Source organism: Trichinella spiralis, assembly GCF_000181795.1.
Source record: "Trichinella spiralis strain ISS 195 chromosome Unknown Scfld4, whole genome shotgun sequence".
Classification (NCBI taxonomy): Eukaryota; Metazoa; Nematoda; class Enoplea; order Trichinellida; family Trichinellidae; genus Trichinella; species Trichinella spiralis.
In genome coordinates this window covers 3,915,762-3,932,178 of record NW_003526943.1, presented here as the reverse complement: position 1 = coordinate 3,932,178, position 16,417 = coordinate 3,915,762, and the positions used below count along the sequence as shown (strand labels likewise).

Below are 16,417 nucleotides of genomic sequence, written 5' to 3'. Positions count from 1 at the left end.
TTGTTTGTTTCCTCAAAAATCTATGCATAATGTTGTCTATATAGGTTGTTTGTGGAGATTGGAATTCAATTTTCAATATGCGGAAAGCGTCATATCATCGAAAGTAGCTAGCGTTGTTGAATTATTTCACTTTTTGAAAGTTTGTGATTTTTTTTGTTTGCAGACAAAATTGATTGCATTTTTGATTCGGCGAAACAATGCTGGCGATGTTGTTCAAAAATTGCTTCTGCGATGGCTCAGGCAGCGGGCGTTGAATATTCAAGAATTGAGGGATATTTTCGATCAAATCAACGTTGTCTTCTCTCCGAAAAATGTGTGCAATTTTGAAAATGGAGAACAAAATTCAACAGTCAGTTTTGTTTTCATTTTAATTTTAGAAAGATGAAAAAACTGACAGAACACCGCTAACTCAAAATGAGACAATTGAAAAAATCTTTCAACCCCTTTCCACTTTGGAGGTATCTCTTTTCTTTTGCCTTTGCTTATCAGTGTTATTTATGTTCATGAATTAAATTTTCTCCTTATTTATTTTCAAGTAATATATTTCAAGAAAAAAAAAGATTTTTTAAATTTCATTCAGGAAACGGAACAACTTTGGCTGGCAAAGGTTTTGTTGCAATATGTACAGTCGTTGCTTAATTTCGATATCACGGTTGATGCCGAAGTGTGGAAATTGTTGGTTGTTCTTTTGGCTGAGGCTGATGAATTTCAGCTTTTGCAAGAGATGCTTTACCAGCGCGTGTTTCCTGATTTGAAACCTCTGGTATGTGTTGTTGACATGGAAATTTTTTATTTTTTTGAAAATTTCCACATTAGGCGTTGGCTTTGGTGTCTTTTGCCGCGAAAAACGAGTCCTGCTTCCATTTAGCTTTGCATATCCTCATGGTAATGCTCATTTCGTGTGTTTTTTTGTTCATTTGAAATGCAAATTAATCTGTTTAAGCATCGGAAAAATTCTGCAATTGAAGTTTGCGAAATTTTGCTCGAACAGAAGGACATTATTTCAGCTTTGAAGTATTGAAGTGATTTTGTCGTCATCTAGCATGGCGGTGTTTTGTATTCCTCTTTTCAATTAGATATGCTCGTCATTTGGATGCTGTGGATCCAGTGATTGCGCTGAAGCTCATTGAAGCGGCGAAAAAGTCGAACAATCCGTTGATGTTTTATTCTGTGTTTCAGTATTTTGAAAAAGATTCTAATTTTTCGAAACAACTCCAAGCCGCTTCTCCGAGTATAATTTTGCAGTCGTTGACTTGACTTATTCTATGAAATTTTTTGATGATCATTTTCAGAAGAATGGGATGCATTTCAAGCGTATTACGAAAAGTTGCGAAATGACGGTGCAGCGGCTTAATTACACGTGCAAATGTAATTTTTTGCATACTGTTCAACTGTATACTGCTATACAGATATTTCATATGCTCAAAAACGTCAAGAAATTACTTAATATTACTTGTCCGATGTTTTGTTTCGAAAATAAATGTCAAATTCTCAAAATTACAGGATTACAGAAACACGTATGCTGCTGTCTGTGTATTTCATATTGATCAAATTTAAATCTTGAAAATCTTTATATTTACTGTTGCTTTTTACGATCTAGTCAGTGCTGATAAAGAAAGCAAAAAAAGAAATCAAATATTTATATAATGAACAACAGATGTACTTTTATTCTATCCAATATTAGTTAACTTATTATAGTATATTCAGTGTGAGGGAGTTTCAACTAAATTCGGAAAATCTCGAGTGACTGAAAAGCGATCCATAGTTATGGGGTTGTTTTTGTGAATTCATTACAGTAAGAGATGTTAGTTCTCGTAGAGGTATATGCGATCGCTAAGTTTTGTAAATTAATTTTAATCAATCAACGTACATAGCAAGTATGACGACAGAACACCGTCATTATATTATTGAGTCAAACTTGACTCTCAGAAACTACAGTAAGCTCTGAATTGGTAGAGTTGGAAGCTGGAACTGGGCTGGGAACAGAAGCCTAAAGTGGAAACAGGCCTTGTCCATGTCTCGGTGAAGGATGGGAATGGGACGCTTCAGCAGCTCTCGCATTTCAGCGGAATGTTGTTCACTAACCAAGGTCTGTCTTCGCTCTAGCTTGAACGGCGAAGCATCCAACGCGATTGCGAGGAATTCCTACGTCACCGGCAAATTACCTGCAAGCAGTCGAGGTGATGAAAAAGCCATTTAGGCGTCCAGAAGGGACGGGTCGAACCCATGTAATAATAACAGTGCTGCGGTCGCCGCCGTGCAACCCTAAAGAGATAATCAGCACGGAATGATGGTCGTCTGAGAGTTGCTGTCTCTGCCATAGGAGATGCATGCTGACCTGTTGCGACTTTTACCTGTCGGTCAGCGCAAGGTAGCGGAAGAAGTCAATGTAATGGAGGAACATGTGCTTCAAGTGCTTAGGCGTCGGACACATTGCGTGTAAATGCCAGCAAGAAGTGTCTTGTCCAGTGGAGGGCTGTGGTAGCCTGCATCACCATGATGTTGGCGAGAAAATCTTGTCGAGTGTTCGAGTGGACGGTGTTTTTACGCACTAGCAGAGTGAGTATAATTCCCAACCGCGATTGTTTACGTTCACTGGCCAACGCTGGTCATGCAAAACTCAATGTAGGGTAGGGATCGCATCGCTCTCTCAGTGCAAGACGACAGCATAGGCGTAAGCACAACATTTGAGTCCCCAACAAAGCAGAATAACCACGCTCAGCAACAACTCCCTCCTTCTACAGCGCTCTATCTGCATACTCTGGAGCGAATGAATACTCTTCAACTTTCACCACCGTTTTATGCCACATGGTTGTTCACGAAATGCCACTCCTCTTTCCGCGTTTCCGGTCCGCACTTCGGTTCTCTTTTAGCTCACTCAGCGCGGGTTTAAGCACACCGCATTTATACATCGCAGACGTCACTCCATCTCAGCTTTCAAATTGCCCATCACCAACAGTTGCCGTACTCTCTAGCCGGGGTTCGGACGTTACCTACTCGTCCGCAAAGGTATGAAGTATGCTATATATGATGATACTGTGCCAAGATTCACAGGTCAAGCCACCTGATTAAGAACTTTTTTATTCATTCAGAGAGAATATATTCCTGGTCTAGGTCAGGTCTCGGCAACCTATGGCTCCATGGCGGGATCCGGCCCGCAGTTTTTCTAAAAACAAGTAACATGATAACTCTTTTTAAAAATAAGTAGACGAAGAAGATACGAAACCAACTTGACTGATGTCCATTCAAATGACGTTCTGTATCTGGCCTTATCCTGCTTGTCGCCTAATATTGAAAGATTTTCGCGTCTGACTGCAGGCGCAAAGCATCAAATGTCGCACTGAGTTGTGTCATTTGGATTTCATGGCATAAATATTGCTTTATTATTACTACCTCAATTTATAAACTTTAGATGAATGCGGCCCACCGTCCACTCACTTACATGGCATCTGGCCCCTGTCTGGGAGAAGGACACCATACCACTATTTCTGCTGTTAAATTTCGTTAATTTCATTTGGAAATATCTTTTCTCAAATTAAACATGCACAAAAAATCTTAACTTGACAATTCAAATCATTTATCAAACAATTCAGTATAATAAAAACAATATAGTAACGATAACAATAATAAAAAGTATTAAATATTCACTAATAAATAGTAACAACGAAGTAACTGTAGATAAATTATTTCTGAGAACTTTCTATGATCTTTTGAACCTCTGTCCAAATTTTTTTGCAAGGGTCATCTGATTCACTCTTTTGACTTTGAGAATCATACTGCAATTGCTTCGTATTCCACTGTCTTTCTAAATCTTCCCATGGATTTTCAAACATAGAATCGTTAAAAAGCTCATTCCTATTATAATTAACCCGTTGATGTTGTCGTAACTGTGCGTGATGCTGATAGTAACGATGGTATTCAGGTGGCTGGAAAAGAAAAAGTGAACATAGTTCATTTATATAAATAAATAAATATAAATAAATAAATATATATATATATATATATATATATATATATATATGTAAATACCTTATGAAGCAAATAATTGGAGGAATCAATGGCGAAGTTTGTATCGAAAGAACGACTGTGAAAATCATTGTAGGAATAGTCGAAACCTTGGAATGAAGAGCCATCAGGTCTTCCTGCTGCAAGTGGTTCACGCAGTGAAGGCGGATATGGATCATAACCTCTACCAATAAATTCCATATTCCTCATGTACGCTTCCTGACGTATATGGCCACCGTGAAATTGGGGGTAAGGAAAAGCAGAAGGACGTGGATATCTTCGGGACATTCTCAAAAATCGAATAAATTGTTGTCGCTATATGGTTTGTCAAAAATTGTTGCTCTACAGTATGAAAAAATCAAGTGTAATTACAGTAATATCCAATAAAATTATCAAACGATATATTATTTTAAATGATTTTAAAATACTTTTTTTTCAATTTTTTATTTAATGAAATTAAAAATTATTAACTTAGAGCATCTTAGGATGCATGTACATGAGTACGAAGATTAAAGGCATTGAGGAAATAGAATTTTAAGCATTAGAGAAAGTTCAAACACAAAAATTCAATGGCAGCATAATGAAAACATAAAGTTACATTTTTCATTTTGCAAAACTTCCTTTACTGTGGATGATACACGATATGGTATGCCAATGTATTGCTTATACCTTTATTGTAGTAAAATGACATGGGAATTATTCTGAAAAATCAGTAAGTAATATTTTATTATGCTTAGTAATTATTTCAGACAAACATGGCTGAGTTAATTTGAAGAGTCGAAGTATAAGGCTTGTAGAAATGAAAAGCCTGTCTTGGAAAAGTTTGTTCTTGAATCATAATAAAGTGGATTAGAATTGCATATGAATTTGATGGCGTCGCAATTGGTTGATATAAGTAAAATCGACTGAGAAATTTAACAGTATATCACAACAATTCTGTGAATGGAAACTAACTTTAATATTAATTACAATAAATAAATAAATTGGAGTCATTCTATTCCATTGTTTCAGACAACTGTTAAAAAAGGTAATTTAAAATATTTCAATTTGTTTACACAGATATTTCGAAAAACATTCTTCAGTTAGGTTTGATCTACTTTCAGTTGCAGTTAATTAGTAGATGAGCATACATTTTCTAGTACATGACAAATTCAAAGAAATTTAACCTTTTAACGTATTCTTATTCAACATTATTAGTTATTACGGAAGTTTGTTTTTGATTTTTATACTGATCGATGATTATTAGTAAATTTGTGCACAGAAATGTGTATTAATTTTGAATGAAATGCACTGTTTAAATTGTAAAATTAACAAAGTCCGTTTCAATTAATCATCCAATAAAGTGAGAAGTTCCATTGGATTGGAAATTTTCATTTCAATTTCTGTTGGGATAATTTGACACAACAAACCAGTCAGTCAGCATCAACAACGCGAAACAAACAACCAGTTGTTGTTTTGTAAACAATTGTTTACTTTCCACACGTGTGGTGGTAAATAATCACGAATTTTTCAAAAGAAATTACAAAAATCTGAAACGACCGAATAGATAAAGCCGGTCGAAGAGATTCGCATTTGAAAATGGAAAATTTCGGGAATATTGTTCGAGATTTGAAATATTAAAATGAGCGTCGTGCTGTCGTGTGAAATTCTCATCGTTCGGGTGGCTTTTTCTCCGCGGTGACACTTACGCTCCAATTTCAAGCATCCTGTCGTTGGTGTTCAAGTCAAATTTTCGGTCCGGTTTCGTTTTCATACAAAATTATCGTTATTCACACCAAACACCAACTACACAGAACTGACCACATCTTGAAAGAATCTATTAATAATGATGTCAGTGTCGTTTAATTATTCCAATGTTCCAGCTGGTAAATTATTTGCGCTTTCAGTTGGGAAAACTTGATCACCTTAAGTTGTTGTTAATTCTGGACAAAATATTATTCTGAAATTTGCGCGCAGCAAGGCAAAAATTCTACAATTGCACAATAAAATCATAATGATCCACGATTTCAAGCACAGTTGTTGAGCTTGCAAAGAAGCATGATTGATATTCGAAAATGGAACAAAATAAAATTGAAAAGAATGTTAAATTATGCAATTTTGAACCAATGAATTGGAATTTTTGTCGCTTTTTGAATTGTTGTAATAATTTATTTTCACCGGCTCATTTCAAAGCAGATACTGTAGATTAAAAAATTAATCAAGTACAGTTTTTTGTTTCGAGTTGTTTTGCGCAAATTGTTCGCACGTTTGTTGTTGTTGTTGTTCGCTTTACAAAATTGTCACGTTGGTGCGCCAGTGATCGTCTGCCAAGGCAAAACTTGCACTGCCGTCGGCTTTGTGTCGTCTCCTTGTGTTCCACACACATACACACACACACATGCTTGCAAACAATGGTAAATAAGTTCTCAAGCAAAAAAAATGGAGGAGAGAGAAAGCAAAAATTGAATTGTACACAATAACAACGAGGGAAAGTGAAACGAAAGCAAAAGAATTGTTTAAAATATGAAATAAATGAACGATTAGTTGAATTCGAGGATAAAATAAAGAAAAAATTTTATTGTATCATATTTCATTCATCGAGCGGAGTTGTAATGAGTGGTTTGTACAAAAATGGTGATGAATGAAGGGATGAAAATGAGAATAATGATGAAACAAATGAAGTTAACTTTATTTGATCGTGTCTGCCGCTAGTTGCTGCAACTCGTGCTCGTCGAGTGACAAGTCGGCCGTGAGCCAGAGGGCATTTTTTTCCATATTCATGGCCGCTTTGTCCAACTTCAGCACTTTGGACTGGGGCAAGCCGAAGCCGTTTTCCAATATGGCGTTCAATTTCGCCTCGACCAACGACTTGAGCACGTCACCGATGATCTCGTTTTGCAGCTTGACCAGCTGCAGTTGGCCTGGCGAGCGTTTGGGCTTCATGTCGAATCGCTTGAAGCGTGCCTTACCCCTCAACTGGCCGTCGTTGTCCAAACTGAGCTGGGGGTCGATTTCGGCGCTGATATCGTAGCTGAACACCAGCTGCTTGTACAAACCTCTGGTGACGTACAAGTCCAACTGACCGTCGAACTCAACCGACACTTGGTCGGAACTGAACACCGCCCTCGGTGGGTTGTGCAGACGGAAGTCGGCTTCGACGTCGTGGTTCGGGAAGCGCATCTCCAGTTCCGGTATGCCGAAGCCGACGCACATCAAATCGTCGCAGGTGGTGCGCAGGAAGTTGGCCATTTTGGGCGACGATTCCGACGACAGCTTGTAGTCGAGCATGCCGGCCCGATACATGTGGTAGAGCATCGAGTTGATCGGGAAGTCGGTGAAAATCAAATGCATCATGGCTCCACGTCTGCCGGGCGTGTTGCCGATTCGTTTCGGACGGAACGGGGCCGCTTCGGCTGAATTTTGCTTGGCAATTTCACCCTTCATGGCGATCATCAGATATTTCGTCGGTGGAGCGTTGACCACAGCCGGCACTTTGGTCAAACCCAGATCGACGTAAAAATCCCGTAACAAAGCCGTCATGTCGTCAACACTGACACTGTTGTTGTTGTTGACGTTGTTGGAACGTTTCATATCGGTTGTGGCGGATGTTCTGTTGAAGGATGCGGGACGACGAATTTGGGGTTGTTGCTTGTAAAGTGGAAGCTTGACTGGGATATCTTGCACTACGCGAGTCAAAGTTTGCTCGGTAAACGAGGCGAGTCGTTGGCAGAAGTTCTCCTGCATCAGTTGGTGGAGTCGTTTGGCGAATATGTTCCTGATGATGTTGGTCAGGCCTTTTTTGCAATCGTACTCGGCCACTTCCACGTCACTGGTGGCAAAGCGAAACGAACACTGGTCGGCTGTGACTTGGATCTGCTTCGACGTGGACAATTTGAGCTGGATACTCTGCGAAAAGGTGCAGTGGAGCAGGTGGACCAGGAACGTCACCACGGGGCAGTTTCTCAGCGACGTGCTGACGGAAATTGTGAACGAAAAGTCGAAATCGTCGACCACAAGCCGAATCTGTCTGGTCAGCTGAGGACGAAGCTCGACATTGGCCACCGCCGCCGGTGAGACCCGGACAATGGTGAAGTCGTGCAAGGCGAAACGGACCCTGAGGAAGGTACCGTTTTGGACGTGGGCGATGCGCACCCGGCTCAGCTGATGGCGTAGCACCGACTCAATGGTGTCTTTCAGGTACATGAATCCGTCGTTGGTGATGCGGAGGATGATGCCAGGATTGTTGGCCGCTGCGATCGATTCCAACCGACTGCGGCGTCTGGCTTCGACATTCCAAGCGGCAACAAGCAAACAGTAGCACAGGAGCCACGGCAAGCATGGCGGGCGTGGCGCGTTGTAAGCGCTCTTCATTTACTGGCGGGTTACAAAGCGGACCATAAAGGCGAGCCCGGCCGGCTAAGTGCTTCTCACTGTTCTCGACGCAAACGTTCACTGTTTAACCTATAAACCGGTTGGCCGATTTGACTTGAACGCGTCCAACAATGCCCGGGGCGTGTAAATTTTTTTTTCTCCCCTTCTCTCTCCCCCTGAAGCCTTTCTCTTAGTTCCCCCCCCCCTTTTCGCTTGTTCTTCTTATTCTTGTTCTTCTTTTTCACATTTCACCTATCGTATCCCTTTTTTACGGTAAACTGTCAATTTATGCGTGGGCGGCCAATTATTATTTTCATCTTACTTGAGAAATATTTTTTTCACAAATAACAACCATCATCATTATTAACATTTCTTTCTACTTTGGCTCTTTTTGGTCAAAACAATTTCGACCATTCCACTGAACCACGCCTACTGTATACAGTAATAATGATAACGAATTATTATTATTACTGCACTGTTGGCAAACGTGTTCATCACACTGATCTAGCACAGATGTCTGTCATCGTGCCGGCCGTTCGTTCGCCTATGACTTCTGTGCGCGACACTTTCATTTTTCATCCACTTTCCGGAACAAAAATTATACTGAGAAAAACAACATCAAATTCCAAAAAACAAACAATTAATTTTGAAATGGAACAAACAAACAAACAAACAAACATACGAAAGGGAAGTTGATAAAAATTTCAGAAAAAAAAAACTTTTTTTTTCTTTCTCCTCTAGTTACAGTTTCATATAGTATAGTACCCCCAAGATGAACAAGTTCGTCAAAAAAATACAAATTTTAATTAAAAGTTTTGTTGTATTATTTTTTCAACACTCAACTAAAACGATAATGTAAAACAATTTTAGTTAATTATTTTTTTAATGTTTGCTGATATTGATTGGTGACAAATATTTTTTGCAACAATATTTGAGCAATTTATCAATGCTGTATGTTCTGCTGTGGACTATTTTGAAAAAAATGATTTTCCTTCCCATTTGATAAAATGTAAATTTTCAAACAACAAATATTTACAATTAAAAAAAAACTTTTTTTAAAAAATTAATGTATAGATTTTAATCAAAAAATAAATTCATTCAGAGTTTTTATTGAATTAATATCATTTAATAAAATATAAACTTGCTTTTATTATGTTCTGTTTTTCAAAATAAGTTCTCTACAGTGTTAATAGAAATAATTTGATTAAATTGATTATTTAATTTGACAAAGTAAACCAAATAAAGCGTTTCAATCAACTCAAGTCAAGTATGAAATGAAAAAAAAAGAGAAATTTGAACACAAGTGAAAAATATTTCAATTAAATTGAAAAGTGATTTTCTTCCTTATTTTTTTGTAATCACAGACAATTATGCAGGTTGCATACAGTATTCGGTCGATTTATTCTTGCATAACATCTGACTGAAATGGTGCTGCAGCAGCATGTTATCAGATTAAAATCTGCCGATATTTGTCCAAATGGGCTTTCTTGAATAATTTGACAACAAGTTCTGACGCTTGTCAACTGCTTTCACCGGTATACGTTTTCCAATTTGCATTTTTACCCCGTTTCAAATGCATTTTTGTAATTTGCATTTGCTATTTGTTTGTTTGCATCAGAATGGCAAGTTTTTTTTGGGCGCAGTTTCATTATCTATTTTCAAATCTATTCCACAGAGAATGAAGAACGATCGAATTTACAACACGCATACTTGCAAGATGTCCTTGTTTAGATGAACTTCATAAATTAAAAGCATACAGTGCATTTCAAAACATTCCAGCCAGATTTACTTCAAATTCTGAATGACATGTAAATGTTTTCAACTTTATATTTCAACAAACATATGAATCATAAAAATATTTAACGTTTATAATTTCAATTTCAGTGCCAATTTTTATATTTTGATCAGATTTCAAAAATAAATGAAACTATACAAACTGCTGGAACAGAGTATTCATATGTAGATATTTATTTAAATAATACTGATGCAGAAAATAAATGATTAAAAATGTCAAACGATTTTTTAAAATTTCTTTTCAATTTTACCAAAAAGTCAAGTATTTTCAAATTTTAGTACATGATTATCAATTGCAAATTAATCCGTTTGTTAGTATTATTCAAATACATATATACATTATTTTAAAATTTATAATAAATTTATTAAAAGTATTGTTTAAGAAATAATTTTCATGTAGAATTTCAATATTTTTCTGTGATGAAATTATCTATATTAAATCAAATAAAATGTTCTCTGAATAAATTTCGTATTATTTATAGAATACAATTTTCGAATGAAGCTCAACTCAATTAACATCTTTCAAAGGAGACATTTAGTAAATTTTCTCATTGAGAAAGAATTTTTGAAAGAAAATTTTAAATTCAACTGCCAATGTAATAAATACTTTATTATTTAAATGAAATTCAATTGATTTTGACAGTAAACTGGAAAGAGAAAAATCATTTGAAATGATCAAAAATGATTCAATAATTTTTAGCCAGAAGGTGAAGAAGAAGAAGAAGAAGATCAGAACTGGAAATAAAATTATTTTCCGACAAAAAAGACAAATTTTAATTTTATTTTTAAATTGGAAAACACATAAATGCATATTTTTTAAGTAAACAACTTTTAATCTGGCTAAAGTGGAGAATTATCAAAAAACATTTTATTCCTTTTTGACCAGCTAAGTGAATTTAATTTCAAAATAAAGAGATGCTTTGTATTATTTAAAAATTACGAAAACAACAGGTTTACCTAAATTGGATTTGAATATTCTGTAAAAATATTCAATTATATCAATTTATCAACAAATTATGGAATTGTCATTGTTAATGAATAAAGTTTTTGACAAACTTTTTAATTTATTTCATTCTTTGAAATGTTTGAATAAATTAACCGATTTCGAAGTAATTTCACGCACTATTTCAAAAAAAGCAAACAAAATTAATAATTTCTTCTTATTCTCTCGACCAACGACCAGTTGTTGATGATTTATTGTTGCAATAAAAATGCTAAATGGATGCAATAAACTGCACATTTGAAAATCCATTTTTGACAACAAATTGTGTTCATATATTAAGAGGAAAATTAATAAAAAAATTATTGGAATAAAGATTTATCGCATACTTTTTATGCACTGTTTAAAATGTTGCTTAAAAGATTTGAAATTCCAACTACAACCCCCTCCCCCTTTGAAATTAAAGCTTAAACTTTCTACTTAAAAAATTATAAGCGTAAAAAACCACGTGAAGAGTGTAAATTTGTTATTAATTAAAAATTTATTATAAATAATCTTACTGAAGTGTTGTCTTTTTTGACACAGAGCACAGAGTAGAAAATAATATTCACGTGTTTCATTTATTTGAAGGTGAAAGTGAGACAGTATTTTTTTTAAAAAAAAACAAGAAAATAACTATTCTCTATTGTGAATGAGATTATTGAAGCGTTTCGAATTGGTCAAATTAAAATTCATCACTAGACAGAAAAGCTGCACTGTACCGTAGCTTTTCAAGAGGATCTGCTTTTTCAAAAATGCTTTGCGTGGGATGATAAGTTCAGCTGTCGTTGAAGTTGTTCTTAACCTCGATTTGGCTTTTCTTGTTCACAAAAATTCATCACCAATCGTGCTCAAGTTGGCAATTTTAAATAGTAATAAAAAATTTATCACTTTTACAATTCCAATGTCTCATTTGATAAGATTTTAAAATATTTCCAATCTAAATTGCTCCTTTCTTATTATGTAAAACATTTCACAGTTATAAATATATGCTAATTAAATGAAATTGAAATGAGATCTGTTTAATTTGTGCTCTTTTATTTATATGAAATCAAAATTGTCCAAATTTTGTGAGATTGTAAAATCAAGTAATTTTAAAGTTAAAATCAAGAGTGAATTATATTTTCATAGCATACTTATTTCAAAATGTCCAATGTTAATATATAACAAGTTACAAAATTTGAAATAATCATGTTTTTATTCATTGTCACTTTGTGGATGCTCTTTAATTGAAAAAAGTATAAAATGTGACACCAGGTGCAAATTATTTTTATAATTTTATTCAAATTCAATATTTCTTTTACTAATAAATAATTCATCACCACATTAAAAATGAATCATTATTCAGAAATAGATAATGCACTATTACAAGCAATATGAATGATACATTTTATGAAAATGTATGAAAAGGATATATTTATTGCTTTGAAATTAAATTTAATTAAACTCTTACAATAGCAGAACATTAATTTTTAAGAAAAAAGGACATATTGTATGTAAAGCTAACAAAGTGATGTCGTCAGCTTTGTATGATTTCAAGCGGAAGTTGTTTTCTGAAGAAGAATAGATTTTTGAGGCAGCTCCACAAATGACAGACAAAATTGAAGCTTTTGAAGCACAGGTGCAGCAGGTGCTGTCAAAATTGTCGACATTTTCATCAAATTATGACAAATGCCATTCATTTATTTGTAAAAAAATAAAATTGCTAAAGTTGTAGAAATATTTCACTATTTTAAAACTTGACTTAACGAGTTTGTCTGTCTTACAAGCTGAGACTTAATAAACTTGCTGCAAAATGGTTTCACCTTTTACCATTCTAATAATATAGAGTTAATAAAAATTAAAATGAAAGAATTTGCATTTCAAAATATTCATAATGAAACAGAAATGCAGAAACTAGCATCGGTATAATCAAATGGCATCTTTTCATATGCAAATATGATCAAGTTCGAATTGAATCGAATAACTGTTGCACATGCAGTAGCGAATTCTAGAATTTGCTGCTTATCGTTTTATAAGTAATAATCGCATTTTTCATTACAGTTATACAATACTTCAAGTGAATTAAACACTGTGCAACATCTGCACTTGCATTTAAAATATCTTTCAAATGAACAAACACTCCTTCTAAAGTACCAGATAACTCAGCATTATCTATAGCAACACCAAGTAAAGATTCTAAATGTAAAATTTCTGCAACATGTCCGGAATTAGATTGCTCTTCTTAAAAGATAACATAATTAAAATTTTTTGCTCAACAACAACATATAGACATAAACTTGATGAAAATGCTGCTATAATCAAGTAAAATGTATGTGAATATACATTAAATATGATAAATGATTAATATAATGTTGTAATTTGAAATTAATATGCAGAATTAACAGTCCACTGATAAAGAGCTCTTCAGTGACAGGAAAATAAATTATAAAAATAAACAAATGATGTATTTCAATTACTAATGGGCTCTTTAAGCATTAAAGTCAAATTGAGAAATGATGAAAATAAGGAAAATGTTTCAAATTAATTTTTTGCATCACTGGAAACAGAAATTAATTTAAAAGAAGTACTTTCATTTTCAATAGTTTGATGAACAATATTTTAGCAGCTATAACGGGCTATTTGTACCATAAATTAAAAGTAGTTTATCAAATTTTCTACTTAACAAGTTGCACTTGAAATGAGACACATATTATGAGATAAGACTGGGTAAGCACAAGTATCAACTTGTTCAAGCTTCACGTTCAATCGTAAAAATTACTCGTGTTTATTTGTTTAACAACAAGCCTAGCTTAAATGCATTAAGCAAAAACTGCTGATGAAAATGTGTTGAAAATTTTCGTGGCGTAACTAAAATCCATTTTTACTTTAATGATTTTATAGTTGACTGCTACGTGGACAATACCATGGGATTTCTATTCAATGATGCAACACTATTTGCCTTTCTCAAAGCTGATCAAATAATTATCACATGCATCGGGCAACAAGCTTTATGACTTCTCACAATGAAGCTTGCTTTGAAAAATTGCCAATGAAGATTTACGATAACTTGATGACAAATTCTACATTCGAACTTGTTAATAAAAAATTGGCTGAATTCCTTTTATGAACAAGTAAAACTTTTTCTCTGAATCACACTTTTCCCATCGTCTGAAAGTCACCAATTTGACGATACTCAGTGATACCAGATGACAAGAAACTATTCCAACTGATGACCAATAAACTTGGTCATTTCGCATAATTAAAGCATTGAAAATGCTTGTCAAATTAGCATTGCGCAATCGAATGCTGGTCAGACGTGCGGTCAACATGATTAGATCGACTGACACGCCCTCTTTTATCCACTCAAGTCCAAATCAAATGACCTAAGCATGATAAATAAGCAGCCGTAATTTCTGCATTTAATACTGGTGCATAAAAAATAATAATAAATTTCCATCCTCAGTCTGCAATTCGGCGGCCGTCTTCAGTCGCTTATTGGATTCTGGCCGTTTCACGCATTATCCATGCATGGTGAATGGGTCAAAAACGGATGCGTGCATCAATTAAGTGCATTGTTAGCCCATGCATAACGTTTAACAAATCAATCGTACTTGGCAATCATAGTTGGATTCGATTAGAACCACAAGACGAGGTCGAATTGTACCTCTCGATTCAGGAGTCTTGCTTTCGACATGCTGAGAAAGCAGCAACAGTAAAGTTGAAAATTTGTAAGAATCTATTTTTTCCACCAACGTGAATGTGGGAAAGCGAAATTTATTTAAAGTTGATTAACTTTATAAAATTGGAAAAAAACCGAATAGAGACTTCTGTAGCATTGATGAGACCAAGCTCAAAATTGGCATAGCCAGTCAATTATTTCTTTTATTCCTAAAGCCCATGAACTACCAAAATTGCAGAAATGTAAAAAATCAAACGAAGCAACGCGACACTTTTAAATGGTTTTCAACATTAATCAAGCGGATAAAGTAATATGCAAGCAAATATTATGTTCAGGCGAAAGTCGACTTGTTCGCTTTTCTGACTACCTTTTTTCTCTTACTCTGCATTATTAAAGTAAGTTTTTGTTAAATATGAATAATTATAATTCCACTACATCGTTATTTATATTCTGATGTTTTTACTTGAATTTTTACGGACAGCTTATTTTCAGTTTTTCTATTTTTTGTTTAAGCTTCAAAGTAAGTGCTAGAATTATTACATGGTTTCTCTTTTACATTTTAGAATAAGCTTAAAGCTTTTTTGAATGAAATTATTTAAATTGAAATTTATGATACATATAAAATACTGCTCTTTCATTGTTTAATTTTGCTGTTTTACATTTCACGTTTCACATCTTCAATGTAGAACTAAAATTCTGCGCAAAAATGTTGAACCGTAACAACTTGCAAATGTTTCAAACGTACCTAGACTGAATGCCAAGCAGTAAAAAGTGAAATATGCTTTTACAAATTTGAAATAAATTTGTTTCAAGTGTTGTTTTATTGAAAATTTTAAAATGTAAAATGTTTTTTAATTGTTGAAAATGCACATTCGAATGTTGCATACTTATTGTTTTCAAATTACGGCAAACTCGTCAAATCCAACTTCCTCATCTACTGCGTGTTTTGCTTTATTTTTATTTTTTACTGTTGTTTTATTCATTTTTAAAAATATTTTTATTAATTTAAAGCATGCAAAAAAGTTTTCCTCTGTATACATGGTGTACATATGAACGTATTAACAAATACCTTTGCTGTGAGTTGCGCTTCATTATATTGAATGATTATTTCTGAGTTCTTCTTATCACGCATTATAAAAAGCTACTGAAATTACGAAGAAAAATATTTTTTATGTTTAATTAATTATTCAACAACTTTCAGTTTTAATAAACAAACAATTTTCCCTTTTGATGTAACGTTATTTCTTGTCTGTTGTTGTGTGGAAAGATTCCATTCGACCAATGTGACAAAGCAGAAAAATTTTCGTTGCCATTTCGAACATATTTTACTTATAAATATTTTCCATCAAATTCCTGATAAACTTATTTATTTTTATCTAGTTTTCTACTTTGAATAGATTATTTGCCAATTTATCGGTGTATTCATTTTCAAGAGCTCTTTAAAGTATGCTTTTCAATTCGTATTCTTTAAAAATTATTTTTAACTTCATACAACTAGATTAAGAATTATTCTAAGCTTTTAAACTGCTAGTTTAAAATTTTGCTAATTTCAGCAATAAATTATATTTGTGATTTACAACTGATTTATATTAAAAATTAATAATTCAAGTAACAAGATTGAGTTGAAG

The 16,417-nt window shown here is 34.1% G+C and overlaps 6 protein-coding genes across 6 annotated transcripts; 2 read left to right on the top strand and 4 right to left on the bottom strand.

Moving 5' to 3' along the window:
* Nucleotides 1–22: 22 nt before the first annotated feature.
* On the top strand, nucleotides 23–1,354 carry Tsp_00944 (conserved hypothetical protein). The gene is made up of 8 exons (XM_003376739.1): nucleotides 23–139; nucleotides 164–349; nucleotides 378–458; nucleotides 581–763; nucleotides 817–885; nucleotides 944–1,014; nucleotides 1,077–1,231; nucleotides 1,293–1,354. The coding sequence occupies exons 1-8, from the start codon at nucleotides 23–25 to the stop codon at nucleotides 1,352–1,354; spliced, it is 924 nt and encodes a 307-aa protein (XP_003376787.1).
* Nucleotides 1,355–1,932: 578 nt separating this feature from the next.
* On the bottom strand, nucleotides 1,933–2,321 carry Tsp_00945 (hypothetical protein). Its single transcript, XM_003376738.1, has 2 exons — nucleotides 2,166–2,321; nucleotides 1,933–2,145 (listed from the first exon to the last, which is right to left on the bottom strand). Exons 1-2 carry the CDS (start codon nucleotides 2,319–2,321, stop codon nucleotides 1,933–1,935), a joined length of 369 nt encoding a protein of 122 aa, XP_003376786.1.
* A 502-nt stretch (nucleotides 2,322–2,823) lies between these two features.
* Nucleotides 2,824–3,508, top strand: Tsp_00946 (transcription factor GATA-3). Its single transcript, XM_003376737.1, has 2 exons — nucleotides 2,824–3,009; nucleotides 3,413–3,508. The coding sequence occupies exons 1-2, from the start codon at nucleotides 2,824–2,826 to the stop codon at nucleotides 3,506–3,508; spliced, it is 282 nt and encodes a 93-aa protein (XP_003376785.1).
* Nucleotides 3,509–3,683: 175 nt separating this feature from the next.
* On the bottom strand, nucleotides 3,684–4,293 carry Tsp_00947 (TonB-dependent receptor). Its single transcript, XM_003376736.1, has 2 exons — nucleotides 4,030–4,293; nucleotides 3,684–3,926 (listed from the first exon to the last, which is right to left on the bottom strand). Exons 1-2 carry the CDS (start codon nucleotides 4,291–4,293, stop codon nucleotides 3,684–3,686), a joined length of 507 nt encoding a protein of 168 aa, XP_003376784.1.
* Nucleotides 4,294–6,672: 2,379 nt separating this feature from the next.
* Tsp_00948 (LBP / BPI / CETP family domain protein) lies at nucleotides 6,673–8,355 on the bottom strand. Its single transcript, XM_003376735.1, has one exon. The coding sequence runs from the start codon at nucleotides 8,353–8,355 to the stop codon at nucleotides 6,673–6,675; it is 1,683 nt and encodes a 560-aa protein (XP_003376783.1).
* A 4,549-nt stretch (nucleotides 8,356–12,904) lies between these two features.
* Nucleotides 12,905–14,439, bottom strand: Tsp_00949 (conserved hypothetical protein). The gene is made up of 5 exons (XM_003376734.1): nucleotides 14,249–14,439; nucleotides 14,100–14,190; nucleotides 13,942–13,978; nucleotides 13,201–13,351; nucleotides 12,905–12,944 (listed from the first exon to the last, which is right to left on the bottom strand). Exons 1-5 carry the CDS (start codon nucleotides 14,437–14,439, stop codon nucleotides 12,905–12,907), a joined length of 510 nt encoding a protein of 169 aa, XP_003376782.1.
* Nucleotides 14,440–16,417: the final 1,978 nt, after the last annotated feature.

Bases quoted from the DNA above. Each gene is read 5' to 3' on its own strand.
- Tsp_00944 (XM_003376739.1), top strand. From the start codon at position 23: ATGCATAATGTTGTCTATATAGGTTGTTTGTGGAGATTGGAATTCAAT. The intron at 764-816 runs GTATGTGTTGTT...TTTCCACATTAG, and splicing joins TTCCTGATTTGAAACCTCTG to GCGTTGGCTTTGGTGTCTTT. The intron at 1,015-1,076 runs GTATTGAAGTGA...CTTTTCAATTAG, and splicing joins GACATTATTTCAGCTTTGAA to ATATGCTCGTCATTTGGATG.
- Tsp_00945 (XM_003376738.1), bottom strand. From the start codon at position 2,321: ATGGCAGAGACAGCAACTCTCAGACGACCATCATTCCGTGCTGATTAT.
- Tsp_00946 (XM_003376737.1), top strand. From the start codon at position 2,824: ATGCCACTCCTCTTTCCGCGTTTCCGGTCCGCACTTCGGTTCTCTTTT. The intron at 3,010-3,412 runs GTATGAAGTATG...TATAAACTTTAG, and splicing joins TTACCTACTCGTCCGCAAAG to ATGAATGCGGCCCACCGTCC.
- Tsp_00947 (XM_003376736.1), bottom strand. From the start codon at position 4,293: ATGTCCCGAAGATATCCACGTCCTTCTGCTTTTCCTTACCCCCAATTT. The intron at 3,927-4,029 runs GTATTTACATAT...TTTCTTTTCCAG, and splicing joins CCAATTATTTGCTTCATAAG to CCACCTGAATACCATCGTTA.
- Tsp_00948 (XM_003376735.1), bottom strand. From the start codon at position 8,355: ATGAAGAGCGCTTACAACGCGCCACGCCCGCCATGCTTGCCGTGGCTC.
- Tsp_00949 (XM_003376734.1), bottom strand. From the start codon at position 14,439: ATGTTGACCGCACGTCTGACCAGCATTCGATTGCGCAATGCTAATTTG. The intron at 14,191-14,248 runs GTTTTACTTGTT...GTTCGAATGTAG, and splicing joins AAGTGTGATTCAGAGAAAAA to AATTTGTCATCAAGTTATCG. The intron at 12,945-13,200 runs GTGTTTAATTCA...CTATATTATTAG, and splicing joins GCAAGTGCAGATGTTGCACA to AATGGTAAAAGGTGAAACCA.